Source organism: Bactrocera neohumeralis, unplaced genomic scaffold (assembly GCF_024586455.1).
Source record: "Bactrocera neohumeralis isolate Rockhampton unplaced genomic scaffold, APGP_CSIRO_Bneo_wtdbg2-racon-allhic-juicebox.fasta_v2 cluster09, whole genome shotgun sequence".
In the NCBI taxonomy this organism is placed as follows: Eukaryota; Metazoa; Arthropoda; class Insecta; order Diptera; family Tephritidae; genus Bactrocera; species Bactrocera neohumeralis.
The window spans coordinates 35,718,435-35,742,236 of NW_026089622.1; the positions used below are offsets into that span (position 1 = coordinate 35,718,435).

General features: G+C 35.6%; 1 protein-coding gene across 2 annotated transcripts; it reads right to left on the reverse strand.

The window, feature by feature from the left end:
• Positions 1-5,212: 5,212 nt before the first annotated feature.
• Positions 5,213-23,164, reverse strand: LOC126764064 (putative nuclease HARBI1). Of its 2 annotated transcripts, none has more exons than XM_050481824.1 (5): positions 22,880-23,164; positions 22,417-22,816; positions 22,262-22,364; positions 21,664-22,205; positions 5,213-5,604 (listed from the first exon to the last, which is right to left on the reverse strand). In XM_050481824.1, the coding sequence occupies exons 1-5, from the start codon at positions 23,057-23,059 to the stop codon at positions 5,420-5,422; spliced, it is 1,410 nt and encodes a 469-aa protein (XP_050337781.1). In that variant the 5' UTR covers positions 23,060-23,164; the 3' UTR covers positions 5,213-5,419. The 2 variants fall into 2 exon arrangements, with proteins under 2 accessions (XP_050337781.1, XP_050337782.1); XM_050481825.1 differs by lacking the exon at positions 5,213-5,604 and adding an exon at positions 21,155-21,347 and having other exon boundaries at positions 22,880-23,162.
• Positions 23,165-23,802: the final 638 nt, after the last annotated feature.

The following is a 23,802-nucleotide window of genomic DNA, read 5'->3' on the forward strand; positions in this document are numbered from 1 at the left end:
GTTTCGGACTTGACAAGGAGGGTAGTTAAGATAGCAAGTGTAGCCCCATCTGCAATTTCCTTGACTGCAGTGAGCGGCTCGATATTTCACCGGATAATGAGAATCATCACCACACAGCGCATGCGCTCTCACAACAACAGGAAATAATTGTTGCCTCGCTCACTAATCCAATTCAACCCGCAATGCGTCAATCGGTATATTCGAAAAATGCTTGGTTGGTTGATCGTGAGATTGGAAGGAAAGAGCAGAATAAATTTGACTTACGGATAACGCGGGAAGAGAAAATCGGTGAAGTGCAGGTATGCACTTTTAGTACACATGTAAATGTGTAAGATTTTAACAATACTGTTTATACATAGATATGTGTGTATGTGTACCAGAGAACGGCTTCCGTTGCGCGCAAAAATGTTCATGCACGATCAATATCCGAACTATCAGTACATTCGGCTCAAGCGCTCAAAATGGCATTCGTGAATGTTTTCGCTACTGAGCTAAATTCAGCTCAATTGCGGTAAATTCGTTTGCTTGCTGAGTTTATTCACGCTCGTGTTGAAACAGCTCTACTCAAGCGTTCGCTCATTCGGCTCAACAATGATCGTGTTGAATGAAAACAAAAACACAAAAGAGCAAACTCAACGCCTATGAGCAAACTCAATGGGTATGAGCAAACTCAACGCATATGAATAAACTCACTGTGCTTGAATAAAAGCGCCGTCTCCTTAAGCGATTTGCAGCACTTACATACATACATATGTATGTCTGTTTAAATTTGAAGAATTTTTTTGCAAATATTTTAAAATATTGTTACAGGATTGGCAGTATATATGTAAATCCATTCCAAATAGTGCCATCCTCTTTAATAATTTCAGATTATATATTCCAAACATGGCTCCTTCCCTTATGTCGGGCTGACAATGTGTAGGCGTTTGTACGTATTTTTTCTAAAATATCTTCTTGCTCCATATCGACGGGATGACAAATACATACTAAAATATAAGTTGTATACCAAATCTTAGTGCAATGCATGTGACACATAAGCTGATTGCGAACAAAGCATACAAAAACTATATACATACCAGAGAACTGCAAAACTCACTTTTTCCTTAAATCAGCTCATACGCAAAAGTTTCTATTCAATTCCAATCACTGAGCGAGCATGAGCTAAATATTTCGTGAAGTGAGCAAACGTGAGCAAAGCATTTCGGACCGAAGGCTCACATTGTACGCGAATGAGCGATTCGGCAACATGAGCTGATTTTTACTCAACGCTGTGTTTCGCTCAGTGATTGGACTTGAATAGAAACTTTTGCGAATGAGCTGATTCAAGGAAAAAGTGAGTTTTGCAGTTCTCTGATGTGTACATTAACTTTGTTTCCCACTTTGTTTTGTTATGTAATATAGGTATGTACATTAGGGCGGGTCGAATCTTTTTCGCATAAAGCGGCTAGCAAAAGCGAAAACTACAGTAAATTCTAAGAAAGTTTTGCCAAGAAACCATGGGTCTAAAATTAATTCCCAGTTCGCGCAGAGCGACTTTAGATTTTAAGGTCATACTTATTAAATTGTACTCAAAAACCTATAGTTTTAAAAATAACAGCATGCCATGCAATTAATGCAATAATAGCACTGTGATAGCTTTTTTCAAAAAAAAAAGACAAGACCAAATTCGACGGTTTCCCCCTATTTCGGGTCCTACGAATCGATCTGCATCATTACTTTTTTGAGTTACAATCATGGTTTCATACAAAAATTTTTGTTGAAGTTTTTCATCAAAGTGGCCCATTGTAAGAGAAAGGTACATTTTTCTTCGGTCTCTAACTTTTTTAATATTGACTTTTTTGGTGAACTTTCTTTGGCAAAGCTTCTCAGAATAAGTCCGTCTTTAAGTTCTTAGATGACTGTAAACCCCAAAATCAATGTTTTTTGTGTCCTTATAGCCAATATATCGAAAAAACTGAAATTTAATCCATTTTTTTTAATGTTTTTTCCCTCACGTTTCGTCAATATTTTAATTTACCCTTTGATACTTATACATTAAGTGACATCTTGTAATAGTAAGAAACTTAAGCAAAGACAACGTTCTGAGCAAACTAACCATTAGAAAAAAAAACTTAGCAAAATTTGTATTTTTTAAAAAAACTACACTAACTATGTTTGTGTACTGTTTTATTTTTTTAACAACAAGTAACGTTTGAAAGAAACGTTAAATGCTTGTCTAACAGTCAAAATTTAAGCATAGATTGCAGTAATTAATTTGACTTTGACTTCGCGGAAAGAACATTGTTTTAGTGCCTTGTAATTAAGAAAATAAATTAAAATGAATAAGTGTCCAATTGGCCTATCGTTGTTCTGCTACGTATGTGGAAAATTTACAAGCCCTCGGAGTAGATGCAAAATATCTCCGGGAACTGCCGGCATCTACGAGGAATATTTCGATTTGCCCGTTATAAGAGACGTAGATTGGGTGCCAAATACCATTTGCACGCAATGCAACAACAACCTGCATAACTGGTCAAAAAGACTGTGCCTAAAAATGGGGTTCGGCATCCCAATGATTTGGATAGATCCACAAGGGCATCATACTGGTAACTGCAAGACTTTGCAAGACTCAACAAAAAAAACACAGTTTACAAAAGTGTTCAATCTGCACAGCTACCAGTATCTCACTCAGAAAATGTTCCGATACCGAGATGTCCAAGTCCAACTGACAGATATATTTCGCCAACATTTTCCACCGAGCCTACAGATCTACTCTCAATGCATAACCCAACCGAAGTTGAAAGCCCATGTCGTCACTTGGAGATTTCCCAAGCCCGTTTAAATACGATGGTACGACAGCTGAAATTATCGCAAAGACAAGCGATTTGCCTAGCACATCATCTTCGATCGGTAAATATATTGTCTAAAGATGTGAAGGTGTATGGATACCGCAAAAGACAGGAGGAGCTTTTAGATTTATTTGAGGTTAATGGCGACAATACTTTTTCGTATTGTAAAAATATTCCTGGTCTTATGCAATACATGAACTGTGAGTACAAACCAGAGCAATGGCGCTTGTTTATTGACTCGTCGAAAAATAGTTTAAAAGCATTGAGCATTGGTACAGCGGCAAAAAGCTTGACTCGTTGCTTGCTGATTTTGAAATTTAATTTAAATATTTTGTACAAATTTATGATACTTATTGATAACACTTATAAGATACAAAAAAAATAAAACAACACACAAACATAGTTAGTGTAGTTTTTTTTTAAAATACAAATTTTGTTAAGTTTTTTTTCCAATGGTTAGTTTGCTCAGAACGTTGTCTTTGCTTAAGTTTCTTACTATTACAAGATGTCACTTAATGTATAAGTATCAAAGGGTAAATTAAAATATTGACGAAACGTGAGGGAAAAAACATTAAAAAAAATGGATTAAATTTCAGTTGTTTCGACATATTGGCTATAAGGACACAAAAAACATTGATTTTGGGGTTTACAGTCATCTAAGAACTTAAAGACGGACTTATTCTGAGAAGCTTTGCCAAAGAAAGTTTAACTTCAACAAAAATTTTTGTATGAAACCATGATTGTAACTCAAAAAAGTAATGATGCAGTTCGATTCGTAGGACCCGAAATAGGGGGAAACCGTCGAATTTGGTCTTGTCTTTTTTCTTGACTATCACAGTGTAATTGTACATACTTACACATATCTACACAATTGTAACTACCATGCCATCCACGGTTAACCACTTTTCGCAAATATTTCAACACAATTACACATTTTTTCTCTATGCACTAACACCAAAAAAAGATATCTAATTTCTTGATTTATTTGAATGATTGTGCGAAAAGAAAATCCCAAAAAGGGTAATAAATAAACGATTGAAAGACACATGTCATTAACGTTCGTACAACAAGAAGGTAAGTTGATGCTTTTTATGTGATTTTTAACAATATTTTGCAAATAATTACTTCATTTGTTTTTATAGCATTGGAAATAAGAACAGAACTGGAAATAGCAGCCGTAGCAATATCATCAGAAGCAACTAATACAAATTATTAAGTAAGTATGTGAAAATAAGTGTGTGTTGTTTAAAATTGGCAGGCGGAGTCCAATATAATACGCGAAAATAAATGCATACATATGTACATACATATGTGTTTTATGCGGCCTGCACAATTCAATATAATATGTGTAAACAAATGCTTGTTTATATTTTAAATGATCAGATAAAATTATATTTATCTTTTCTTTCAGTTATTATTATCATTTTTATTTAGATAATCCTTTCTTTTAGATGTTATTATTACTTTAACTTAATTAATCTTTGTTTTCAGAGTCAATTCTATTTATATTTAATATATTTTTTTTTTTCAGATAATATTAATATTTTCTTTTAGATATTACGAATTCGATTTAATTATTCTTTATTTTCAGATATTAATAATTTTTTTATTAAATATATTTGTATATATGTATATATATATTAATTATTTATACTATGTTCGGACCGACAACGAAAACATGTTTCAAGAACGTTCAAGACCACTAATAAACAATGTAAAACAATGAATATTAAATAAATTTGTGAAATTTAAATGTATTTGATAAAACGTTTTGTATGTGAAGCAAAGTATTAATTAGTTTCTCCAATTATTAAACGACCTCTATATAGTAACCTTTCATCATAATAATATTGGTACTTTTTATTTAAATAGCTAAACGTAATTATTTTGTACAATCTGGCCATTATGGAAAATGTTATAAAAAACGCTGATTTTGAGGCGCTCTCACATTGGAATAAATTGGTTATCCCTTTATCCTTGTATACAAATAAGTATTTTTTATCAAGAATGATAGAAACAAAGATTGCGCAATGACGAGTTCAAATTTCGTTCGTTCTGCGCATCTACGTCACGGTTGACCAACGTACAATCAGCTAATTTTCAGTTGTTTGTTTTTCTTTGCAATAAGAAGCAGTTTTGTATTGCAGGCATACAAAAAAATGAATATCATCAAAAGTTAACATCAAAATAAGTGAATATTTTATTGTGAACATTTACCTACATATTCATTTCATTGTATTATTTAATTTTGTCCCTTTGCTGTGTTTGTTTTCATATATGCAAATAAAAAGATTGAATATTTTGTATTTCATTTTATCAATTTTTTGTCTTTTTAATTTTTTTTTTTGCTGTACATATTTTCAATTAAGTTTTCTTTTAAGGAACGAATCCTAAAATACATTCTAGCTATAAAAAACAGTGATTTTACTTTCGTGTTACAGTTTACAAAATTACTTAAATCTAAGTGCTTCTGAACATAATTTGTGCAGATATGTACCATTACCAGTTCCATTTTCGTCGTCAAATGCTGCATACAAGGGTCTCACATGTTGATTGAGCACATCATATCTGTTGGTTTTGAGAGTCCTCCTTCAGAAAGGTGATCCACCCAAGTATAAGATGAACAATTTTCTGAATTGGCACTGGGTTGTCTTTACCAAGTTTGTGGCAGATGTACCCTGCCAAAGTCCGTCGTTGTTGAGAATCTCCAAGTCATCATTTTTTTCAGTTGGGTCAGTGGAATTTAGATCAACTGAATCCCGTTGAAAAATATTACCTGCAAAAATATAATAAACATACATACGTGCGTATAAATAAATAGAATAAATTGTTTGTCAAGTTTATTATTATAATTAGGATAAGAAACAGTGGTAAGTATGCAAAAACTTAGTTTGTATGTAAGTATATATTTGCATTTGTTAACATTAGTTGATTTTTATATAAAAATGTTTTCTTTAGTTTTAGGTTTAAAATACTATGTCTTCTTCTTCTTAATTGGCGTAGACACCGCTTACGCGATTATAGCCGAGTTAACAACAGCGCGCCAGTCGTTTCTTCTTTTCGCTACGTGGCACCAATTGGATATTCCAAGCGTAGCCAGGTCCTTCTCCACTTGGTCCTTCCAACGGAGTGGAGGTCTTCCTCTTCCTCTGCTTCCCCCGGCGGGTACTGCGTCGAATTCTTTCAGAGCTGGAGTGTTTTCATCCATCCGGACAACATGACCTAGCGTTGCCGCTGTCTTTTAATTCGTTGAACTATGTCAATGAAAACGTATATCTCGAACAGCTCATCGTTACATTGAATGCGATATTCGCCAACGCGCAAGGACCATAAATCTTTCGCAGAATTTTTCTCTCGAAAACCCGTAACGTCGACTCATCGGTACAGGACGGGAATTATGAGCTACTTATAGAGTTTAGCTTTTGTTCGTCGAGAGAGGACTTTACTTTTCAATTGCCTACACAGTCCGAAGTAGCACCTGTTGGCAAGAGCAATCCTGCGTTGGACTTCCAGGCTGACATTGTTGGTGGTGTTTACGCTGGTTCCAAGATAGAGGAAATTATCTACAACTTCAAAGTTATGACTGTCAACAGTGACGTGAGAACCAAGTCGCGAGTGCGACGACTGTTTGTTTGATGACAGGAGATATTTCGTCTTGACCTCGTTCACTGCTAGACCCATTCATCAAAAGGAGGGTCTCTCATCCGAGGCTGTCGCTTACTTTTCATTGGTATTGTTTTTTACGTGGCGGGTTCCAAACCCAGCGCACAACCCTATGTAGGGGATGTTTCACCTTCTCACATTAGCTCGCCTTCGAACGGATGTTCTTAGGCTACCCAGAGGATACTTGGTCAAAGACCGGAAGTAGTGAGCTGCTTGAGCCATGTGTAAAAGAATCGTTTCTGGCCAGTCCCAAGTGAATGGCGATCAGATAACTTTCCTCACTTGCTTGAACTTCTACACTTGCGTGAACTTCTACACATGACTCCATCCTCCGATATAATACTATGTACTTTTAATACTTTGATAATTACCGGTTAGAGATAAGTAATCCTCTTCCAAATCTGGGGTGTTGTCGACTACAACATTTCCTTCATCTGTAATGACTCCTTCGTTGTGACCGAGTATATAGGAACGCAGCCTTTACTTGAACTCCTGCCTGTCAGGGTGATCGTGAAGACTGCCTTTTAAACGAGACTCCATCCTTTTCTGCCGTTCATTAGCCTCTGCAGGAGCAGTGGTTAACGTGGGAAAAGCGCTAGGTAACAACTTCGTTGCCTTCCGCGAACTTCAACCTGCAAGAGTGTTTTGTTATAAAAGTAAAATTATTGAAATCAAAATGATATAATTACCAATTTCAAACTGCAAATTGTTTTCGAAGGCTTCTGGAGCGAAGTGCACTTCAAAAATGCACGCATTTCTAACATTAATTTTGTCCGCCCGACAACAAAAATTAATCCATTGTTTTAGTACTGTTTTATCCTTAGGAAAATGGAAAAATCTCCACTTCGTAGTACTATTTTTAACATTGTTATTATTGCATCCAAACACTGCGCAAGGCATTTTAAAAAATATAAAATTTCACAATTAATATCACACTCGTAAATACAATTCGAATTCACATTCAAAGGCGCGGGCGAATAATAAGTCAACCGTGATGTCAGCAAGAACAGCTGACTGAAAGCAAACATGCGCATTGCGTAATCTCTGTCTCTATCATTCTTGATTTTTTATATAATTTTCCATTGCAACCGGATCATGAAAAATAATGATTTTTGGGCATTTAAATTAAAACACCCAACATTTATCACGATTGCAAATTATTATATATTGGACTTTTATCTTTTTGTTAGTTCTCAAATAATAAATATTTTTGTGTGTAATTGAAAACGAATTCTACTATGCATCAAAACGTTTCATGAAATATATTTAAATTTCGCATTTCCTTTGATTTTCATTGTTTTAGATTTTTTATTAGTGATCTTGAACGGCGGCAACAAAACCCTCCGTTCACATATATTTTTGGTATAATTTCCTACCAGATCAAGTCAACTGTCAAAGTTTGGTAGGTGAGCGGTTCTCATGTCTCTAGTGACAGGAGAGTTGGACATCTCTTTATCTCTGTTTTATACCTGGCGTTGACTTTGGCACCCTTCACTGCGTTACCCGCTCAAGTAACAATAAACCAGCGTTCACTGCAGGAATAAAGGGATGTTAAACTTATTCCAGTGTGAGAGCGCATCAAAATTAGCGTTTTTTATAACATTTTCCATTATGGCCAGATTGAACAAAATAACAATTTTTGGGCATTTATCAACCTAATACCCAACATTAAGCACGAATAAAAATTACTAAATAGTGGTTATTTATTATATGGAGAAACTACTTAAATCTTTTTAACGAATGTTATAACAACTGACTTTTGTCCTTCCAATAACCAATAATAGGATTTAAGCTTTTTAGCTCTCGATCATTAAATGTTTTTAATCATTTTCCATTGAAAATAAACCTATGATGCTTCAAATTACAAAACGTTTCATCAAATATCTTTAAATTTCACAACTTTATTTAATTTTCATTGTTTTACATTTTTTATAAGTGGTCTTGAACGATGCAACTAATCCCTCCGTTTACATATTTTTTTGGTAAGATTTCAATCTGGCCATAGCTCGTTTCCAATTGCTAAACGTCAAAACCTACTGAACTCGATTAGCTGTCAAAGTTCAGTAGGTTTTGACGTTTAGCAATTGCTCTCTCACTTCCAGTGAGAGAGGAGTTAAAGATCTCTTTATCTCTGGTTCACTGCTGGTGCAGTGTGAGCAAGCAATAGACAAACCCCAGAAATAATAGATGTCCAACTCCAGTGAGAGAGCAATTGCTAAACATCAAAACAGAGATAAAGAGATGTTTAACTCCTCTCTCACTGGAAGTGAGAGAACAATTGCTAAACGTCAAAACCACCTAGACTTTGACAGTTGATCGAGTTCAGGAGGTTTTGACATTTAGCAATTATAAAAAATGTAAAACAATGAAAATTAAATAAATTTGTGAAATTTAAGGTATTTGATGAAACGTTTTGTAATTTGAAGCATCATAGTTTTATTTTCAATGGAAAATGATTAAAAACATTTAATGTTTGAGAGCTAACAAGCTTAAATCCTATTATTGAGTATTGAAAGGACAAAAGTCAGTTGTTAGAATATTCTTTAAAATTTAAATAGTTTCTCCATATAATAAATGACCACTATTTAGTAATTTTTATTCGTACTAAATGTTGGGTATAGGGTTGATAAATGCCCAAAAATTGTAAGTTTGTTGAATCTGGCCATAATGGAAAATGTTATAAAAAACGCTAATTTTGAGGTGCTTTCACACTGGAATAAGTTTAACATCCCTTTATTCCTGCATCAAAACCTTCTGAAGTTTGATAGCCAATCGAGTTCAGGAGGTTTTTACGTTCAGCAATAGGAAAAGAGGGACGACCAGATTAAAATCCCGCCAAATTATTATTCGAATGGAGACATTTTTCAGTTTTTTGTATCCATTTGTAACGGCCATAAGCTCGAAGAATAGCGAATGAGAAACAGCAACCAGATTGAAAGATGTGAGTATATTTTCACTTTTATTTAATACTTTTTTATTTTATTTTACAGCCAAAATGCCGAAAACAACAAGCATTGGAGGAAGTGTTTTGATGGCTGCAGTGAGGGAGGAAGAGTATTCAATTTTCCTAAAAGTGCAACGGATCTTGACAGGTGAGTAAAAAACGTTAAATAGTTCAAAATGTGTTAAACAAGTTTATGTGACTTTTTGGAAAATTTCGATAATTTGCTGAAATAAGTGTTTCGATTTTGCAATTAAAATAGTAATTTTGGATATCGTATAATAATGAAATGGAAATAAGGTTCCGTGTATTTTTAAGTGTGATGTGCTGAACAGATAGAGCGCGACAGACTGCAAGCGACATTTATCAAATATTAAAATACACACATTCTTAAGGACACAGTTATGTAGTCGTGCAGCTGCCTCAACACGTCCTTTTAGAGGAAATGACAAAGATCGTACAAGGAAGGAAAACCTTAGCCGAATTACACAGTGAAGTGAGCAAAGCGCTTAACTTGGCATTATCAAAAATTGAGATGTCCGAAAACCAAAACAGCGGTTCTATGAAAGACTATGCAAACCATGAAGCAGTAAGGACCTTCATCCTAGGGTTAAATAGCAAATATACAAGTGGGACATTGTGTAGTCATAACCCTAAAGATTTGGAAACAGAGGGAACGAGCAACAACGATTCCATCAACCTAATGATAAAAGGAAATATAATCCTCGCTTCAACGAAGGCCAAGTTTATTCACATAGAGAGGACGGACAACATCATCAATACAGACCAAACGTCAGAATACAGAGGAATTATCAACCGCAACAACAACTTGCACCAGAACCAATGGAAGTGGACAATTCGCAACAGTACCAGAGCCAACATATTACTTCAATCAACCAACGAATCCGCCTCACCAACAAAATCCATTCAAAAGAGACAGGAACGTCTCGTCACAAAACTTCCATGAACAAAAAATGCAACGCATCAATCAAACCGCACAAGCAGACTACGATGGACATTTTGAGACACGGAGTACTTTTTTAAGGCGAGTAAGCGTGTTGCCTTGTATCAAAACAAAATGTGCATTAAAAGCGCCCATACATGAGCACACAGTGCGTTCGATGGGTATGTGTGCGCTTGCGGTTTATCGTGTATGGGCTTGTTCGCGTACCGATCCATGTTCGCGAAAATGTTTGATTTTTTACGATCGGTGCGAGAACATGTTTATCGTGTATGGCGTTGTCGGCGCACAAAATCTCATTTCTCTCGTGTCGCCGAACAGTGAAGATCGCGGACAATGGCAAGTGTTAAGGGGAGAGCCTGCTTTCGAGGGCTTCAAAAAATCGATTTTTTTGAGGATTTTTTTGGGAGGGAAAGAAATAATTGATTCAAGCGAAATTTCTAGGCTTTATAGTTATAAATTTGAACATCTTTCACAAATTTTTTGGATACGAAATCTTTGATATTCTGCCTTTGGGAAGCAATTACCCGATGCATCTCGCATGTACATTTTTCGGACGGCGGGCAGGATGCAGGTCGCAATTTCTATCGGAAACAAAAAATATAAAGAGATTCATATTTTTCATTAATTTACCTTCTAGTTAAACTAAGAAAATTCCAAAAAAAAGTGTAAAATTTAAAATTTTATTAAAAATTGAATAAATAGTAGCTTTTGATCAAAAGAATTTTACTTTATGCTGTTTAAAAATATGTTAAAAAACTTGACTTTTCTTAATATTTTTTTTAGTTTAAATATAAGTAATTTTATGTCAATGATAATAAACTTTGACCTAATTCCATACGACGTTTAGATTTTTTTCTATCCTGCCCGCCAATTAAGAATAATCGTAAAAATAAAAAACCGAGAAATCACGCTTCAAAGTTTTCGCTTTTTGCCTAAGCGCTCATGCATATACATAGTGTAAGAAAAATAAAAGTTGGAATAACTTATTAACGAAATACAATGAAATAGATAAAAATGCTACATTAGAAATAAATTCCAAGAAATGTTCCGCTTGCCTGTCGCACATGTTAACTCTGTGAAGAACGAACGCAAAATGGATTTGTGTGACGTGTATGGGCAAACGAATTCATACCGATCGAACGCACTTGTGTGCTCGTGTATGGGCACTAAAATCGGTGAGTGAATACAAATTATTCCTTTTAAAACAAAAACTTTACATGGCTTTTCAGTCATTAATATGATATTAGGAGAACAGGGACTTAGAACTCTTAAAGCAGAAGTGAATTTATTTGATTATAGTTTAAAGTACCAGAAGGAAGTGACCTATAACGTAGAACAAAAAATTAATTTTACTATCAATAACCCTCAATACGAAGAAGACATTAGAAAACTAATGCAAAAAAAACGTTCAAATAAGTGAAACTCTTCCTTTCACTACAACTATTCAGGCGACAATTAGGGCCCAGACAGAGGAACCAATATGAACAAAATAATATCCATATCCCATTGCGGATAACGACTTTGTGAATAAAGAAATTAGCGAGTTATTAAAAAATGGAAACCAAGTAAAAGCCCATATAATTCACCCATATGGACTATTCCAAAAAAGGCACTGACGAACAAGGTAAGCCAAACAGGAGAATGGTAGTTGATTTCCAAAAAATTAATGCTCAGACAATCAAAGATAGATATCCAATACCTGATGTAAATATGAAGGAAAAGCAAAAGTATTTTCAACAATAGATTTAGAATCAGGATTCCATCAAATTTTAATAAAAGAATCCGATAGAGAAAAGACCGCTTTTGCAGTCAATGTAGAAAAGTATGAATTTGTTAGGATGCCGTTTGGGTTGAAAAACGCACCTTCAATCTTTCAACGATGAGTAGACGATATCTTACGAGAATATATTGGTAAAATTACATATGTATATATAGACGCTGTATTAATATTCTCTTCCTCACCAGAAGAACATATTGAACACGTTTCAACTATAATAAATGCACTACATAAAGCCAATATGAAAATTTCAGACGAAAAGTCACATTTTTTCCAAGACTCAGTGGAGTATCTTGGCCACATCATTAAGCATAATAGGATTACTATGGATCCAAACAAGATTGAAACAATAAAAAATTTCCCAGTTCCAAAAACGCTTAAAGAACTAAGGTCATTTTTAGGATTAGCTAGTTATTATAGAAAATTTATTAGGAATTTTGCTTCTATCACTAAACCCTTAACTATTTATTTAAGAGGAGATCAAGGAATCATAAGAAAAAATCAGAGCTCCAAAGTAGACATAAAATTAGACGAGGCAGCACTGGATGCACTACAAAAAATAAAAATAGCACTTCAGGAACAAACAGAACTCTTTCAACCAGATTTCTCGAAACCATTTGATTTAACTACTGATGCAAGTAATTTTGCTATTGGGGCAGTCCTATCTCAAAATAAACAACCAATTGCCTTCATTTCAAGAACATTAAATGATACTGAACAGAATTATAGCACAGATGAAAAAGAACTATTAGCCATAGTTTGGTCACTTCAAAAGTTACGAAACTATCTATATGGGGTAGTAAATTTAACTATTTACACAGACCATCAGTCCTTCATATATTCAATATCAGACAAGAATCCGAATACGAAATTAAAAAGGTGGAAAAATTTAATTGAAGAATATGGAGCAAAACTTATTCATAAACCAGGACACCAAAATGTTGTAGCAGACGCTTTATCAAGACAACAAATAAATGCGACTACTGATTGTTCTCAACATTCGGCAGAAAGTTCACCTGTAGAACATTTCAAAAGGGTGAAACAACCATTGAATCCATTTAGAAATCAAATTGTACCTATTTATGATCCAGCCAACGTAGGCGTATCAACGAAAACAATTTTTCCAAACAGAGTACGTCATACAATCCATTCCAAAGACAAGAATTACTTAATAGAAAAATTAAAAGAAGTTGCAAGACCAACTGTCACGAACGCTTTAAAAATAGACGAGGACATATTATTTCATGTCAAAGATGACATTATTGCTAATTTTCCTTGCACATTTGTAATTTCACCAAATCTATTGATAGATGTTATAAACATAGACGAACAAAAGGAACTAGTAGTAAAGACACAGAGACGTGCTCCCCTCAATTATAAAAATAACACACAAGAAATTTTACTTACACATTTTTGGCCCAACGTGAAGGAAATGTGTAGAACAGAAACAATAAAATGTGAAATTTGTTTACAACACAAGTATGAAAGACATCCAAACAAACAACATATGGGAAAATCTCCAATTCCAACAAAAGTAGGGGAATACATACAGATGGATATATTTCACATGAACAACAATATATACATCAGCTCTATTGATAAGTACTCAAAATATTGTTACTTACGAAAACTGGAAAACAAACTAAATTGTCATGAGTACATAGAGGAAATATGTATTATCTCAAGTGTACCCCAACGCTAAACATCTTATGACTGATAACGAAAATGTGTTCGTAGGCAACGTAGCGAAGGCAGTGTATAACAGACTTCAAATTACACATGGATTGACTCCAATACACTATTCAACAACGAACGGTCAAGTTGAACGAGTTCACAGAACGCTAATCGAAATTTCGACAAGTTTAGCTAGCGAAAACAAAACAGCTCCTGGCGAAGAATTGTTTAACGCGGTACGACAGTGCAATAAAACTATCCATTCAACTACAGGATACAAACCGGAAGACGTATTTTTCAATCGGGACAAGTATCCGGAAATAGAAGATATTTTACTCAAAAATCAAGGAAGAGTATTAAATCATCACAATAAAGGTAGAAATACAATTACATATACATAAGTTAGGAGATATAATTTATTCCCGAACGGACAGACGGAATAAGAGTGCCAATAAATATAATAAACATATTGTAAAAGAAGATCACGGTGCAACCATTCTAACTGAGAGAGGAAAAATTATCCATAAGGACAACATTCGAAGACAGGCTACAGCATGTACAGCGGTATTATAATATTATTTACAATTTACTCCTCTTTTGCAGATTTAGTGACTGACCTCAGTAATAGAAAATTTGTTTTGACTGAGACAGACATAGTGTATTTATTTGAAGACACACAATTTTTGTACCATGTAGCCAATTTAACGACTATACTTACGAAAATATAATGAGGAACAGGTATAATGCAAATCCGAAAGAAGAAGAGGCTATTATTGTCAGTAAAATAGAGGCTTTAAAATCACAATTAATACCCACAAACTATAGGTCACGACGTTCACTAAATTTTTTAGGCTTAATTATAAAATTCGTCACAGGAACACCAGACCATGACGATTTAATAGAAATAAAAACAGGCTTAAATTACTTAATTGAAAACAATAACAAACAAAGGAAGATTAACTCTTAATTTGAAAAATTATTAGAAAAATTAGATCCGAAATCTGTCGTAGAAAAATTTGTAATCAGAGAAGTTTACAAAGAGTTAGAGACAATTACAAATACAATTAATTTAGCTAGAAATGGAAATTTTTACTCTGGAACTTTAAACTTGAACAATATTCACGAATTGATTTCAAATGAAATTTTTGATGGTCCTGTCATAAATATATTAGAATATTCGGATATCCACGTATGTATGTACAGGAATGCGATAATCACAATATATAAATACCCTATCATTAATAATAAATGTAAATTATACAAATTAATTCCGTTAGCCTACAAAATGGAAAATTACAAATTAAAAGAAAAATAGCAAAATGTGAAAATAAATTTATAAGAGTATCTAAGTCTAAAAATAATATAGGAATAAATATTTGTAAACAAGAATTGCAAGATCATTGCACCATCCCTTTACTAAATAAAGACAAAGCATATTGTAATATTGTTCAAGAAAACAATGTGCCATTATTAATATTAGATCACGGAAATATTATAATTGACGGAAACCATATATGGAACGGCCAAAATATTACAGGCACAAAATTAATTCAGTTTAATATTAGCACTACTTTAGATAATAAGACATATTTTAACCATGACCAAGAAATAAAAAATGTAATACATGGTCATCAAAATGAACAAATCAATATTATGAAAATATTAGAATCCAAATCGAATTATAAATTTTCTAATATACAAGAAATGTACAAATACCTAATTCCTTTTGAGGAACGCCCTTTACAATTTTTAAGCTATGCTATTTCTTTAGTAATAATATTAGGATTATTTATATACGCCTCAGTAAAGGCATGTACATAAATGTTACCAGATTAAACCAGAAGCCAAAAAACGCCGAATTTTCGAGCAGGTATATGAAATGGAAGTACAGCGACTCCAAACACAGCGCCTTTGAATGAGGACATTTCATTTTAACAGAGGGGAGAGTTAAGGAAGATAACATTCCTTATCATACTCACGAACCCAAATACATCAACAAATCCTTATCAGCTGTAAACATAAAAACATGTCTCATGACATATACACATAATAATGTATTGTAATTATCAGTAACAGATAAGAACTTATCCAAAAATATTTATCAGCTTAAAATAAGAACACAACAGAACAACATGAATGATCTGTCGATACTACAAATAGTTGTAAGCAAACCTAATGTCTTTTAGTCTTAGTATTACCACAAACCAAGAAGATATATTGAACTCAATAATGAATAATAATAAACCTGAATAAAATGGATGCCCAATTAGTGGGAAACATACACCACTTAATTTTTAGTTGAATAAGCACCCATTAATTACGCAAAAGAAAACACACTATTTTATTATTAAGTATCAAATACTTTAAGGATTAACTTTATTGTGTTTTAGTGAACAGAAGTTGTAAAGTTGTAGGAAACGATTGCACGAGATAACGACGACCATATCGCGCAGTATCGCTGAGAATTTAGTTGTATCTCCGATACGCACAGGATCTGGGTTGATCGAAGAAGAGTGACGTAAGTGTCGACGCGGCGCAATGTACGTGTTATCGTGCGAATTGTGTAGAACGAATTGATGATGTATTGATGAGCGAACTGCAGCTGACGAATAGAAGAGCTTTCCGGTTGTCCATTCCTTTTGTGAGTTGGGTTGCGTACGAGTGTGGTGTGTTGTAATGTCATCAGCTGTGGTGAATTAAGCTGTCGTATTAGGGTGCGCCAATTTTCCAGGGTGGATGCTTAACTCATTTAAACATCCTGGGCCCCCTAGGCGAATATTTTGCCTAGTTTTTTATATATAATTTGATGCATGTAATTCGGCTTACTATTGGTGGAGTAACCGAAGCCGCAGAATATTAGCCGTAAGAAGCGATTTTGGTTTTAATAGCCACCTGTATTTTGTGTAAATATTCGTGCTCAAGGTAATAACTTATTTTGCGTGTTTTACGACGACGACTTATTGCATTATTATACCAAAAAAGTTGTTTGCTTTTATTAATTTTATTAGCTGTTTCTTCTTCTTCTTCTTAATTGGCGTAGACACCGCTTACGCGATTATAGCCGAGTTAACAACAGCGCGCCAGTCGTTTCTTCTTTTCGCTACGTGGCGCCAATTGGATATTCCAAGCGAAGCCATGTCCTTCTCCACTTGGTCCTTCCAACGGAGTGGAGGTCTTCCTCTTCCTCTGCTTCCCCCGGCAGGTACTGCGTCGAATTTACAGAGCTGGAGTGTTTTCGTCCATCCGGACAACATGACCTAGCCAGCGTAGCCGCTGTCTTTTAATTCGCTGAACTATGTCGATGTCGTCGTATATCTCGTACAGCTCATCGTTCCATCGAATGCGGTATTCGCCGTGGCTAACGCGCAAAGGACCATAAATCTTTCGCAGAACTTTTCTCTCGAAAACTCGCAACGTCGACTCATCCGTTGTTGACGTCGTCCAAGACTCTGCACCATATAGCAGGACGGGAATTGTGAGTGACTTACAGAGTTTGGTTTTTGTTTGTCGAGAGAGGACTTTGCTTCTCAATTGCCTACTCAGTCCGAAGTAACACCTGTTGGCAAGAGTTATTCTGCGTTGGATTTCTAGGCTGACATTGTTGGTGGTGTTAATACTGGTTCCTAAATAGACGAAATTATCTACAACTTCAAAGTTATGACTGTCAAGAGTGACGTGAGTGCCAAGTCGCGAGTGCGACGACTGTTTGTTTGATGACAGGAGATATTTCGTCTTGCCCTCGTTCACTGCCAGACCCATTTTCTGTGCTTCCTTGTCCAGCCTGGAGAAAGCAGAACTAACGGCGCGGGTGTTGAGGCCGATGATATCAATATCATCGGCATACGCCAGCAGCTGTACACTCTTATAGAAGATGGTACATTCTCTATTTAGTTCTGCGGCTCGAACTATTTTCTCCAGAAGCAGGTTGAAAAAGTCGCACGATAGGGAATCGCCTTGTCTGAAACCTCGTTTGTTATCGAACGGCTCGGAGAGGTCCTTCCCGATCCTGACGGAGCTTTTCGTGTTACTCAACGTCAGGGTACACAGCCGTATTAGTTTTGGGGGGATACCAAATTCAGACATCGCGGCATAAAGGCAGCTCCTTTTCGTGCTGTCGAAAGCAGCTTTGAAATCGACGAAGAGGTGGTGTGTGTCCATTCTCCTTTCACGGGTCTTTTCTAAGATTTGGCGCATGGTGAATATCTGGTCGGTTGTTGATTTGCCAGGTCTAAAGCCACACTGATAAGGTCCAATCAGTTTGTTGACACAATACGTTGTTCACACAATACGCTCGTCAGAACCTTATATGCGATGTTGAGGAGGCTAATCCCACGGTAATTGGCGCAGATTGTGGGGTCTACTTTTTATGGATTGGGCATAGCACACTTAAATTCCAATCGTTGGGCATGCTTTCGTCCGACCATATTTTGCAAAGAAGCTGATGCATGCTCCTTATCAGTTCTTCGCCTCCGTGTTTGAATAGCTCGGCCGGCAATCCGTCGGCCCCTGCCGCTTTGTTGTTCTTTAGGCGGGCAATTGCTATTCGAACTTCTTCATGGTCGGGTAATGGAATGTCTGCTCCATCGTCATCGATTGGGGAATCGGGTTCTCCTTCTCCTGGTGTTGTGCGTTCACTGCCATTCAGCAGGCTGGAGAAGTGTTCCCTCCATAATTTAAGTATGCTCTGGGCATCGGTGACTAGATCACCTTTGGAGGTTCTACAAGAGTATGTTCCGGTCTTGAAACCTTCTGTAAGCCGCCGCATTTTTTCGTAGAATTTTCGAGCATTACCCCTGTCGGCCAGCTTATCAAGCTCTTCGTACTCACGCATTTTGGCCCTTTTCTTTTTCTGTCTACAAATGCGTCTCGCTTCCCTCTTCAACTCTCGGTATCTATTCCATACCGCACGTGTAGTGGTCGATCGTAACGTTGCGAGGTAGGCAGCCGGTTTTCTCTCCACTGCGACACGGCACTCCTTGTCGTACCAGTTGTTCTTTTGCACTTTCCGAAAACCAATGGTTTCGGTTGCAGCTGTACTTAAGGAGTTTGAAATGCCGTCCCACAGTTCCCTTATACCGAGTTATTGACGAGTGTTCTCAGAGAGCAGGATGCGAATCTTAGCTGCAACAAGATAGTGGTCCGAGTCGATGTTAGGACCTCGGAGCGCACGCACATCTAAAACACTGGAGAGGTGTCTTCCGTCTATCACAACATGATCGATCTGGTTGGTAGTTTTTCGATCCGGAAACAGCCAGGTGGATTGATGAATTTTCTTATGCTGGAATCTAGTACTACAGATAACCATATTTCGGGCCCTGGCGAAGTCAATCAGCCTCAACCATTTGGGGATGTTTCGACGTGGAGGCTGTATTTACCGACCGTAGTGCCAAAGATACATTCTTTGCCCACCCTGGCGTTAAAGTCGCCAAGCACTATTTTGACATCGTCAAAGTCGTGGGCAGCCTTCATAAGTGCGCTCCAAGCACTCATAAAAGGCATCTTTTGTCACATCGTCCTTCTCTTCCGTCGGGGCGTGGGCGCAAATCAGCGATATGTTGAAAACCTCGCTTTGATGCGGATTGTGGCTAGACGTTCATTCACCGCAGTGAATGATAGTACTCGGCGACGGAGTCTCTCTCCCACTACAAATCCTACACCAAACTTGCGCTCCTTTATATGGCCACTGTAGTAAATGTCACAAGGACCTACTCGTCTCTGTCCTTGTCCCGTCCATCGCATCTCTTGGACGGCGGTGATGTCAGCCTTTGTTTTTACGAGGACATCAACCAGCTGGGCAGCGGCGCCTTCCCAATTAAGGGACCTTATATTCCAGGTGCATGCCCTGATATCGTAGTCCTTATTTCGTTTGCCATGGTCGTAATCAAAAGGGGGGTCTCTCATCCGAGGCTGGTTATACCTATTCACTGGGGGTGTTTTTTTACGTGGCGGGTCCCAAACCCAGCGCACAACCCTATGCAGGGGATGTTTCGCCTTCTCATTTTAGCTCGCCTTCAAACGGATGTTTTTAGGCTACCCAGAGGATACTTGGTCAAAGACCGGAAGTAGTGAGCTGCTTGAGCCCTGTGTAAAATAATCGTTTCTGGCCACTCCCAAGTGAATGGCGATCAGAGAACTTTCCTCACTTGCGTGAACTTCTACACATGACTCCATCCTCCAACATTGAGAAATACTATGTGTTATTAATACAAATTTTTGAATTTTTTATCGGGAATATTTTAAAAAATATAAGTGTTAGGAACGTGTTTGTGCATAATCCTCCTCTGGAGAAGCTTCGCTGTCAGCACATAGACCATCTATATTGAAATTGGAGTTTTGTTACTGGACAGTCAAAGTAATCAGAATCGTGCCTTATTTGTAAATATGTACGAATGTGCGTATTTAACACATGTGTGAATAAAAATATATTAATTTTTAAATAATATGCTATATGAGTTGTTCTTTCACATTTTGATATCCTTAAAATAAATTAAATTATTATATATGCAAAAATTTAATCGATTTGCAAAATTATTCAGAATGAAATAAAATGTACAAAGACCGAAAGTTACATGATTCTTGTAATAGATATATACAATGAACAAAATATAACTAGTTCCTCTTTTATGTTTTAATAAAATAATTGTAAATTTCTTTAAAAATATTCAAAATAAGATAACAAACGCAACCGATTTTGCATTGTGAGGTATGCTTTCAGGAATCGCAAATTTGTGAGGAAATTTAAGGATTTTTGCTTTGGAAATCACCTTAGGAGATGTAAAACCTAATACCATGTTCAGACCGACACTTAATCACACGATTTCGGCTGTTGAATGGATTATCCCACTAATCTTAAAAATTTATCAAGATTTCGCCATACAAAAATGACAGTTCCAAATCACTTCATTGAAATGATTTGAAACTGATCCACGCTAAATCTCTCTGTGCGACTCTGATTTTGCGCAATCTACTTGTCAGCACTGGAAATTTTTACATTATCACAGCTGATGCCGAATGCTGAATGTAAACAAACAAGACAAAGAAGACAAAAAAATAAAACTAAAAATTACCGTTGATTACAAATCAAATTACAAAGTAAAAAAAAATATGGAAAAAACTCAAAAAAAGAAACGAGTTATGTGGAGTGAGGCTGCCGAGGCCGATTTAATCGAGTTGTGGCAACAAAAAATGCCAGAGCTGCGATCAACGCGGAAAAACATATACGAGGAAATGTCCTGTACGATGCTTTTGGCTGGACACGAATATACGTCCACTGAAATTAAAATTAAATTGCACAATTTTACATACAGGTAAGTAATATATTATGAGGTCAATATATAAATTAAATATTTTTTTATTTTTAGACAAGAAAAGCAGAAAATTGGCCCATCGGGTGGCTCCCCTAGTCGGCGGAAATATTATGAGGCGGTCCACCAAGCAGTAGGTGGTTTCAAAAGTTTTTGTTCCGCCGAACTTGTAGAGGATAGCATTGTGGGTAACTTCCTTCGTCGCCAAAAATAGATTTAAACATTTTTTTAAGTTTTAGTTTAAGATATAAGATAAATGATGAATGGAAAATGAATTTAAATATGTATGTGAATGAAAATGAAAATATATATCTAATATATAAAATATATATAAAAATGAATACGAAAATGAAAAATAAATATAAATATGTAAATGAATACGAAAATATATATGTAACATATATAAAATATAGAAATATCTGTTTTTTTTGTACTGGAATTGATTTATGAGATATGTAAGTATGGATCGGTTGAGATTTAATAATATTTCAAAGTTGAATGTAATAACTCACCGAAATACGAAACGAACGCTTGTCTTATTTCCTCTGCTCTTGGGTTGACATTTCCACAAATGTTAGAGACGTCTTCTGGCAACTGCTGAGATTCGTTTTCGATTTGTTGTGCTGCAATCCACTTTTCGTTAATTTCATCATTTTCCTCATTTAAAAAGTTGTGCAAAACGCAGCACGCTTTTATGACGATTTTCGTGTTGGCCATGTGGTTATCCAAGCCTTTTCCAACCCGTCTAAACCTTCCCTTTAAATGACCGAAAGCATTCTCCACCACTCTTCGGCATTTCGAGAGTACATTGTTGAATTTGTTTTTATCCAAAGGTTGGTTTACACAAAATGGGTACGGTTTCATCAAATGTTCATCAAATTTGAACGCAGAGTCGCCCAACAAAACGACTGGAACATTAACTGACGATATTTGTTTACTCATGTCTTTAAATATAGTAGATTGTGCCAACTCGCATTTTAAAGATGATCTCTCAAATATTGAAGAGTCATTACAACGGCCTGGACTACCAACGTTGATGTATATAAAGCGACATCTATAACATTAAAGAAATACATTAGGTGTTTAAACGAACTTCATGAAAAAGCTTACCTTGCATCTACTAAAGCCAAAAGAACTGTGGAATACCAGCCTTTGTAATTGTAGTAGTCAACAGCATCTTCTGCAGCTGGGCGAACTTCTATATGACAACCATCTAAAACTTAAAAATATATAAAAACTCAAATGTAAAAAATTTAACTTATTACCTATAGCTCCTAACACTTGAGGGAAACCCAATGACTCAAAACCATTTAAATATTCGCGCAATTGAATTTCGTTCATTGGGAATTTCTTCAAATACAAAGGCCACAAACAACGCCAGACTTCATGACAGAAATCAATTAGAATGGAGCAGACAGTGCTTTTACCAATTCCGAACATATTTCCAATTGTTCGATATTCTGCAGAAGAGCCAAGAGCATATAAAGCTTTAGCAATGCGTTTCTCTAATGGAATTGCTTTGCGGTAGTTGGTATTTTCCTTCTCCAATTCTTTCAACATAATGCACAATTTAATAAAAGAATTGCGCTTCATTCGGAAGTTGTTTTTAAAAAACGCATCCGAATTCACCTGGCAGTCGACTTCCCAAAACATTTGGCCACGAGTCTAAATTATATACACATTATAATTAAACGAAGTTATAATACCAATATTTATATATGTACTTGCCTTTATCCAAATAGACCTTGTTGACTTCGCTCCATATATACTACACATTTTTAGTGCTAAGTGTTCATACAGCAAACGTTTCCTTGCTAACCGGTTAGAATCAAACAATTCCCAAATTATCTCCATTGAGCGGAGATAATTTAGAAAAAAGAACACAATTTTTATAATAAGGTACGCCATTTCAATGTTTTCCTTTGATAAATGCTTTGATGTTTATGGCTGAATGTCAAAAACATCTGATTTATAAATCACTAACGGCAGTAAGAACACTGTTGGGTTATGAAATGCTTAAATGTAATCTAATCTCTTAAATTTTCGGTCTGAACATGGTATAACAATGGTGAGGGTGGTGATTATTATGTGGACCATAGAATAGAGTTTTTTTTTTATTGTTAGTGTGTGTTTACAGCCCTATTCTGAAAAAACCTCTCAACTGAGTTGAGAGGAAAAATTTGAGAGATTTCTTGTGAGGCATATTTTGTGAGGCTATTCTTGCTCAAACCACATAAGAAAAAAGCTTAAAAATGTCACCACGTGAGGTAAAAAGCTTTTCGCTGTCAAACAGCTGTTTTAATAAAAATAAGCAAACAAAAATCCACCTACTACGTACATTGCTTATCATCTGCATATGATGATGATAACCAATAAATAAAAAATAAATCCAATATTGGTTTATGCATTCATAAAAATAGATGGAAATTATTGTTGCAAACAATATAAGCGATAGTAGAAAATGATAAAATTGAACTCTGGTGCCTAATGAAATATTTTGTTTAATTTTTGTTCAATTACCCGATGCAATAAATTTGAAAATGCTTTCTAAAATTTAAATATTTTTGCTTTAATTAGGCAGAGTTTGATATTATATTTCATACGCTGTTCTAATTAACTTATCATTAACTTATAAAATCCTTTCCGTTTCA